General features: G+C 39.6%; 1 protein-coding gene across 1 annotated transcript in view; it reads right to left on the reverse strand.

Moving 5' to 3' along the window:
- Window positions 1–8,485, reverse strand: part of Copg2 (COPI coat complex subunit gamma 2) — a 123,040-nt gene extending 114,555 nt beyond the window's left edge. Inside the window, exons 1-4 of the mRNA XM_059257519.1 lie at window positions 8,279–8,485; window positions 7,157–7,209; window positions 6,514–6,594; window positions 3,459–3,530 (exon numbers count right to left, since the gene is read on the reverse strand). Of these exons, the coding sequence (XP_059113502.1) occupies window positions 3,459–3,530; window positions 6,514–6,594; window positions 7,157–7,209; window positions 8,279–8,315 (243 nt within the window). The 5' untranslated portion in view covers window positions 8,316–8,485. The remainder of the gene's footprint in view (window positions 1–3,458; window positions 3,531–6,513; window positions 6,595–7,156; window positions 7,210–8,278) is intronic.
- Between the last annotated feature and the right edge of the window lie 12 nt (window positions 8,486–8,497).

Here is an 8,497-nt window from a genome sequence, read left to right on the forward strand (position 1 = left end):
ATGAGAATTAGTATATAAAGAATAGATTCAAAAAAGTATATTCCACAGGTGCAAGGAAAACTATTCCAGATAGTAATTCAGACATATAACAAGGAATGAAAATTAAGAAGGAAAAAAGTATTAAAGACAAATTTGAATGAAAGGGAAAAAAATATATATATATACATTTAGAAATATACATATATATATAAGCATGTCTGTTTACATATTCATATATATGGTAAGAGTATCTAAGACTGTCAAATTTCCCACAAGCAGAGAAAAGACAAAGATGAATATTAGATTTTGATAAGTTCATGAAGCAATTTAGGGTAACTGTCAAAAACTGAAGATATTATCTGGTATGTAACGGGTCTTCTTCTTTTTCCTGTTTTCTTTTCTTCCTCAGCTCTTCTCAGACTGCTTCTCTATCAGCTGTCTTCGAGTACACTGATTTTCCCATCACTTTTCTCCTCTCTCTGGTACAATACTGTCTAAAACTGAAACTTGGTGTGTTTTGTTTGGATCTCTAGTATTTAAGGTAGCAGGGTAAATCCAGCCCTTCACCCAGCTGGAAAACAGACCAGAAATGTGGTCCTTAACATCAAAACATGGAGTCATTTATCCAAAATAACTGTTCTTTTCCTACCCTTCCTTCTGCGTCTTTCACCGGTGAGTTCTAAGCCTGCTGCAGCACAGTTAGAACCACAACTAAAGAACACAGTCTGTGTGGGTTTGTTCCTTTAAAATGACTTGTCTGCTATTATTCCAGGTCTGTAGTGAAGTTCTGTAAACACCGTTCTTCATTTACATAGAAAATTAGAAAAAATCTATGTGTCTGTCTGTCTTTCTCTTCTCTTGCTCTCATTCTCTTACTTCACTTTTCAATGGGTCTCACACTGTGACACAGGCTAGACCCAAACTCACTCGGCAGTCAAGAATTCTGGTCCTCCTGCCTCTACCTGCCAAGTGATTATAGGTGCACACCATCACTCCTGGCTTAGGAGGGGCTGGAGACCGAACCCAGGGCATCATGCATTCAAGTCAAGCACTCTACCAACTAACCAATATCCTCAGCTCACTCTCTTTTCCCCCCTTTATTTTGGAAAAGAAAAAAATAATAGGAAAAACAATATATCAAAAAGCTTGATCCATGAAGATACTTAAAAGATATAAACCTCTAGACGAAACTCTAAGGAATACAAGAAGATGTAATTTAGCCATATCAAAATGATAGATACCATTACAAATTCTACAGACATTATAAAAAAAAGGATTATGAACAATTCTTTTTTCCATCTTCCCACAAACTCAAGCTTGTGCACACACACACAGTGCCATGTTCTCTGACTCTTCATCAGAAAAAGTCCTTATCATTCCAATCTTCTTCCATAAATGTTCCTATCCTTCTATCAAACTGAAATCTTCTGTTCCCTAAGAATTGCCCTGCTTTCTTTCTAAATGGTGGCCTCCAGACAAAGAAGCTACTCTTCACTGCTTTTAAGCTCAACACCACCTTCTTTCAGTGCAGGTCCTTCCCTAAAATGTTCCAGATTAGAAATATCATGCCCTTATTCTGTATCACCTACCATCATTCATTACAACGGTGACTCATTTTCACTGTCACAGCCTCTATCAGTGATAGCCACCACTCTTGGCTTCAACAACCCTGTTCACTCTATCATCACTTATAACCCCTTAATCCTATAACTATTTGCTGAACCCATCTGGCCCAAAACCAGGTACAAAGCTGCAAAATCAGAGCTACATACAGCCTTGCCTGACTTTTATAATAGTAAGTCTTTGGGCCCTATTCCAACAACTTGAAATGCCTACTTTTCTAGTCTAATTCCTGAAGGAAATCCCTAATCCCCTAATATTCACAGTGGCTCTGCTTCTTTGATTGAAACCCTGAATTGTTGGTACAGGAAGTTATTAAAGGGAAGCATGTCCTGAAGGCTAGGAACTTGAAACTGCTTCTCTGTTTGGACTGAAGACATCAATGATCCTGTTTCTAGAGAATCAGGGAATCTAAGTAGTCCATAGCATAAAATAGTATAAATATTTAAGTTATCATTCGCAAAGACCTATAGAAGACAACGTTCTGGGTAAATAAGCAGTTGTTGCCAGAGTACATTTTAATAAAAATTAAGTTGTTAAAACTTAAAATGTTAAAAGTAACTTGTTTGAGGGGCTGATAAAGATGATTCAGCAGGTAAAGGCACTTGCTACCAATACTGAAGACCTGAATTCAATCACTGGGACCTTCATGGTAGAAGGAGAGAACTGAGTCTTGCAAGTGGTCTTCTCCACAAAGGCACCATGGCATGTGTGCACACACACATCACACATATACACATACAAATCTTTTTTTTTGAAAGAAAATGATGAGCTTAACAAGTTTAAATGGACAGCTGAAAGTCTGTGAAGGACCAGAAATCCTCTCTGGTTAGGTAGGGGTGTGTGTGTGTGTGTGTGTGTGTGTGTGTGTGTGTGTGTGTGTAATTATATATATATAGTATATAATACTGTATAACAGGAAGCCTTTTGCCATGACCATGTGACCACAAAACTGGGAAAGCATATCCTGCAGGAAGTTTAATTACAAAACAAATTGAAGCCATACCCCTCGAGAGCTTGATTGGCAAGGAAGAGGATCTGAAAGTGAGGTAGAGACAAGTGGACAGATTCTGACGAAGGTACCTAAAAGCCCAAATTCTGCCAAGCATCTTTTGTCAATACAAGTAATCTTTGATCTGAGGGGATCTGCCTGAGCATATATAGAAGCCTCCCTTAATATAACTAACTGTCTTACAGGGGGTCTGTTGATTTTCCTGAAGAACTACTCCTAAAATTTTCATTATCTGGACATATGGACAGACTCAAATCTCTGGTGGTCCTGGGAATTGGACACAAAATGTAGCCTGTGCTGATATTCAGTAAGTATGAAAAGAATTTGGCAAATATATGCTAACAGAAAGCTAAGAAATATATATCCCAGAATCCTACTTCTGTGTGTTTTCTGTGTTAAACCTGGGCATAGAAGAAATGTGCCACATTCAGAAACAGAAGGAGAGCAGCAGCAATTATGCTCTAAGCACTGAGGTGACCCAGGGTAATGAGAGGCAGCTACAGAGGGGCTGGCAGGCTCACTACTGTCCCCAGTCCAAACCCAGCTCTTTTCCACTGCCAGCCCCGCTGACCAATAATCCAGGCCCACAAAAAACCCGACTAGGAACCAACAGATGTAGACCTATAGGTATCAACGTTTTTCCCTAATGACTTCAGGAACAGCTTTATACTATATACTTTAATTCTTCCACGTTCACATTTTGTTTAAAAAGCATTTGTAAGTTTTATAAAGATAAACGGCTGTAAAGTAATTTTAAACATTTCAAGCAACGCTCTTTAATTTGGAACATTCTAAGTTCCCTGGGGAAAATAAATGTTTTCATCATAAAAGAATAAAAAAGACTTACATCATTTGATTGAAACAAGCGAGTCATTGCAAAGAAGGCTTCTGTAGCTTCCATAGTTCCAAAGGGCTCACCCTAAGTAAAATTTAAAACAATTTTTTAAACTAAAAAAATATAGATGTTAAGGATTTTCTCTTTATTTTTCAAGAAATAATTTTTAATTCAGGAGATCTCTTTATAAACATTCTTGGCAACTTTTCTGCTTTCAATTTAGAAACCTGCAGGGGAGAAAAACCCCTCAGGGCCATTTAGAGACTTATTATTTAAAATAATTCAAAATAGCACACCACAGTTCTGGAATTGTAGTCTCTACAGACCTTTAACAGAAACTGCCTCAAGGATTTACAGGGAAGCAAAACATGACAGGAAGTAGAATTTCCAATCAGCATTGCACGATAAGGTCACACAACCTAAAAGCAGGGATTACACCTTGTAAATTTCCACAATCTAATGCCTGGCACATGCCCAGTACAGGACAAGTGCATCATATATATAAAACTGTAAAGGATTGCTTATGAGGAATCGCAGAAAATATGGCAAAACGGGGTCCAAACCAAAAGAGGAGGATCTAGATTCACCTTATTATTATGTTTCCAGGTGCTATGGAGCCCAAGACACTGACCTAAACTCTTAGAAGATGATTTGGATCTTACGATTTTTAATGTGAATAACAGATCATTTAGGGGCCTTGTCAAAATACAATCCCCTTCAGTGAAATCTTGAGGGGACATGGCATTTTTCACTTGGTACAAGCTTCCAAATATGCCAATGCTGCTGATCTGGCAGTAGCTCAGCTAGACAACTTAATTCACTAATTTTCAAAACATTTCTGGTCATAGACTTCCTCAAATATTACCATTTCAACACTTACTTCTTTCATTAAAAGTGATCCTATATAGCATAATGGGCTCAATTTGTTTTCAGAGTTCAGATTTTACATAAAATACAAGTGATCTTATATCCATTTGCCATGAGTATAAGAATTTTAATCAAAAAAAAGTCTCAGGTTTAGGATGAAAGACAAAGAATAACAAGAGTTTACAACTATTTCAATTGGTATCCAACTTGCTTATCGGCAAGAGAGAGAACTTTCTTACTGTGAAACTTAACATATACCCAAAAGCCTGTGGGATTCTTCAGTCATATTAGAAAAATCTTGTTACTTTTTGACTTACAACTCAGAATATGTGGCTCTGTCAACTCTGGTAGAAATTCTGAAGGTTTTTGTTCTTTGTTTTTCCCTCATAATGTTCTACCAAGAACCAGGGAAGGAGATAAAATAAATGTTCCCAAACCTGTTTACATTACCAAGTTTATGCTCATTCTCCTTATCAAGACAATTGTCTCAAAATGAGTTGCTCCAAGAAAGAGATATTGGCCAATTCTGGCTTTGACTACTTTGAATCAACTTTGACTATTCCAAATTCTGCTGATACAATGGAGTTAGCCACTTTGGACACACTACAACATATGTAACACAAAGTTAAGTCAGACTGATTTTGGCTTAAACGTTCCTAACATGCTGACACAGTAGGGTTATGCTGTTCATGAACAGATAATGTCTTTTTTTTAATTACATGCTTATTTCTCAGTCTTTATTTGCAAACAACAAAATTTTGTTAAATCTTTAGGTCTTTAGTTATAAAACAACATGATAAAAATGTTATTTTAGAGGCTGATGAGATGGCTCAGTGGATAAAGACACTTATCACCAAGGCTGATGACTTGAGTTCAATCCCCAGACCTACATGGTAGAGAGAACTAACCTCCACATGCACTTGATGCAAGCACACAAAAAGTTAAAGTAAATGTGAAAAAATAAAATTTTTTTCTTAGAATTTAAGTTGGTAAGTATAACATATTAGCATTGCATATAAATATCTTAGGTATATGATGTATATAGGTTTGTATATAAATACCTATAAAGATATATATTGTCTAAAAAATAAAATCATATTTTCTAAGGTTTTAAATGTTTGTGAGATTGTATTTACAGTTTGAGGCAAAAGCAAAAACCGAAATTAATAGCAGTAATACAACACAGAATTTAAAAAATTTGGGGGGGTTTTATCTGCCATAACACCAATGTCTATATAACACCAGTACATAAGATACAGCAGGTATGCAATAAAACTTGCTGAGTTACAAATGGAAAGTATTTCTAAACACAAACTATGTACCTAACACTATTATAATAATGGTATTATGATAATATGGTATTATCAAGTGGCACACACCTTTAGTCCCAGCACTCAGGAGGCAGAGGCAGACATCTCTGTGAGTTCATGGACAGCCTGGTCTACAACGTGAGTTCCACAGAGAAACCATCTTGGGAGGGAGGGGGGTATTGGTATAATCTTCATTTACAGAAGAGCAGTAAGGCACATAATGGTTAAATTACTTGTCCAGAATCACATTGATAGTATTAGTGTAATAATGATACTCATATAAAACCTGAACATTAAGACAAAAACTTCAACATCTCACAATTATGCCAAATAAATAAGCAAACAAAATACTTGAAATCTGTCTGACTTTACATTGAATGTTCAAAGGATCTCAAAGTACATGTAAACTGATCTGGAGAGTTGGACCCAGGTTTGATTCCCAGCACTGATGTGGTGGCTCCCAACTGTCTGTAACTCTAGTCTCAGGGGACCTGATGTCCTCTTCTGACCTCCATGAACACCAAGCACACACATGGTGCACATACATACATTCTGGCAAAACATTCATACACATAAAATAATAAAATAAATAAAACTTTAAAAAGTTAAAAATAATTACATGTAACAAATATATTCTAAGTATTTGTTGAATTCAAATCACTATATCTATTGAAATGTACATGTTTAGCTGGCTTAATACCTCATGAATTTAAGAAGAAACATAGTCCTTATATTGAAGAGTTTTTACACATTATTGTTCTAAACAAACACTGTGGATTTTCAAATTTCATAATTTTTTAAAAAACAATTCTGCCTTTCAGTAAGTATTTCATTATGGGTCACAGATTTCTGTCCTAACACACAAATCTAAGGAAGTCAGAATAGTTTACCTGGTTGAGTAAGTACAGAATCTTTGTCAAGATATGCAAGCATCTTCTCGGATTGATTGGGGTTTCATTGAATATGCGTGCCTACAGAAATATGCAAAACAATATGCTGTATATAGTGTATTTTCTATCACAGAGGACAGCAAAACATCTTTAATAACATTAACATCATGTTAGTACAATATCCAAATAACGTCAGTTGTCTATGCTCCCAAGTTATATGGTATACAGTAAGTAACTGGATGTGACCTGGACTTTCCTATCTATACTCTCTCATTCCCTTAGGTTGACTACTTCAGCTTTAAAGACTTTACCAAAACCTCCGTCTACATATGAACATCAAGAGCTCAGTATCTGTAAAGTCTTCCAATAGCCTTGCACTTACCACTACTTCTTCTGGTATTTCATTATAATCCCCCAGCACACAACAGAGCCTGTATGTCTGTATATCTCTATAGTTGCAGACTGTCCTTTTCCCTATATCCTCTGCACTCAGTTATACTCTTTCATTACCTTTAATATATAATGAAAAATGAATTTTTCTTTGATCAAATATGGGGAAGAGTGATTTTTAGCCTGTCAGGTGGGTCTACGCCCATCATTCTCAAACAGAATCGACAAGGGACTGTATACATCCATGCCATACCTCCTGCAAGACAGCACTCTTCTCCAAATGCTGGAAAGGATTGGAACCACTACCTATAGTACAAGAAAAAGAGAAGGTCTTCAGTAGCTGTCCTACAAAGACTTTTCTAGAGAAGGATATTGCATGCTTGGGAAATCTCACCTAAACAGGATGATCCCTTGGAAGTCACAAGGACAACCATTACTAATATGCAAATAAATTGGATGAAGTAATTTTTATTCTGGTTCAGATTCTGTCATTGACATACTGGGAGAATTTGGACTTCTCTAAGATAGAAGAACCCTGTCCAAAATGAGGCCTTCATTCCCTGCTTCCCCCTCCCCCATCCCATGGATGTTAACAAATGTGTCGTTTCCACCACCACCAAGAGTAATGAGATGACAGGACACTATGGATTTCCCTAAAAGCAAGCCCTATCTTATGTGTTTCACACATGTACTGAAGCAGAAAGGAACAGTTTCGCAGAGAATCACAAATGTAAAGAGGCCATGCAGGATGAGGCCATGAAGGTCCACTAACCCAACCTTCCACCACACTTGTGAGAGCAGCTACCACTGAAGAGCTGAAGATTTTTTTTTTTTTTTTTGAAGAGGCTTGGCATCTTCCCCACTTTGCACTGCACCACAGACAGGTATCAACACGCAAGTCACTTCTGGATGCCTGCGCAATTCAATGAGCTGTGTCCCACCGGGCAGTCTTAACCCCTGGGAACAGGAGAATCAAGGCCCTTCAGAGTCCATAAACACGCAACCCTGGCCCGGTCGACCCCAGCCCCAAAAGACAAGGGGTGCTCGCCCTGGGGCCTAACCCCACCAGCAACCCCAGGCTACCGAGACATGCGCGCGCAACTCCTCGCCCCCCGACAGGGCCCCGCGGAGGGCCGGCTCTGAGGGGCTCAGCCGGGGGGCGGGCGCGGGGGGCGGGGACGCGCTGGGGCGGAGCCGCCGAGCGCTCAAGGCGACACCCGGGCCGGGAGCGCGCGGCCCGAGGGGAGGCCCCGGCGCCGGGGGAGGGGCTTCGGGCAGACCCCTCCGCTGCGGCCGGCCCCCCGGAGCAGGTGGCTGCGGGCGAGGGAAGGGGACCTCTGCGCTTGAGGGTGGGCGTCCGGAGCGCCGCGCGTACCAGACTCCTCGTCCTTCTTGTCGAATTTTTTAATCATCTTGGACGGCTTCCCAGCGCCCAGACCCACCGCAACCGTCCCAGGCGCCGCAGCCGGCGAGCGGAAGACGCTGCAGGAAGGCCGGCCCCGTATTCTCACACCGGTTGGGCCGGCGGGCCGTCACTCGGGGCCAAGGCCCGCCCCCCTCGGGCAGCCGTGGCCGCCCTCACCCCCTAGGGACG

The sequence above is a fragment of the Peromyscus eremicus genome, chromosome 3 (genome assembly GCF_949786415.1).
Source record: "Peromyscus eremicus chromosome 3, PerEre_H2_v1, whole genome shotgun sequence".
Taxonomy (NCBI): domain Eukaryota; kingdom Metazoa; phylum Chordata; class Mammalia; order Rodentia; family Cricetidae; genus Peromyscus; species Peromyscus eremicus.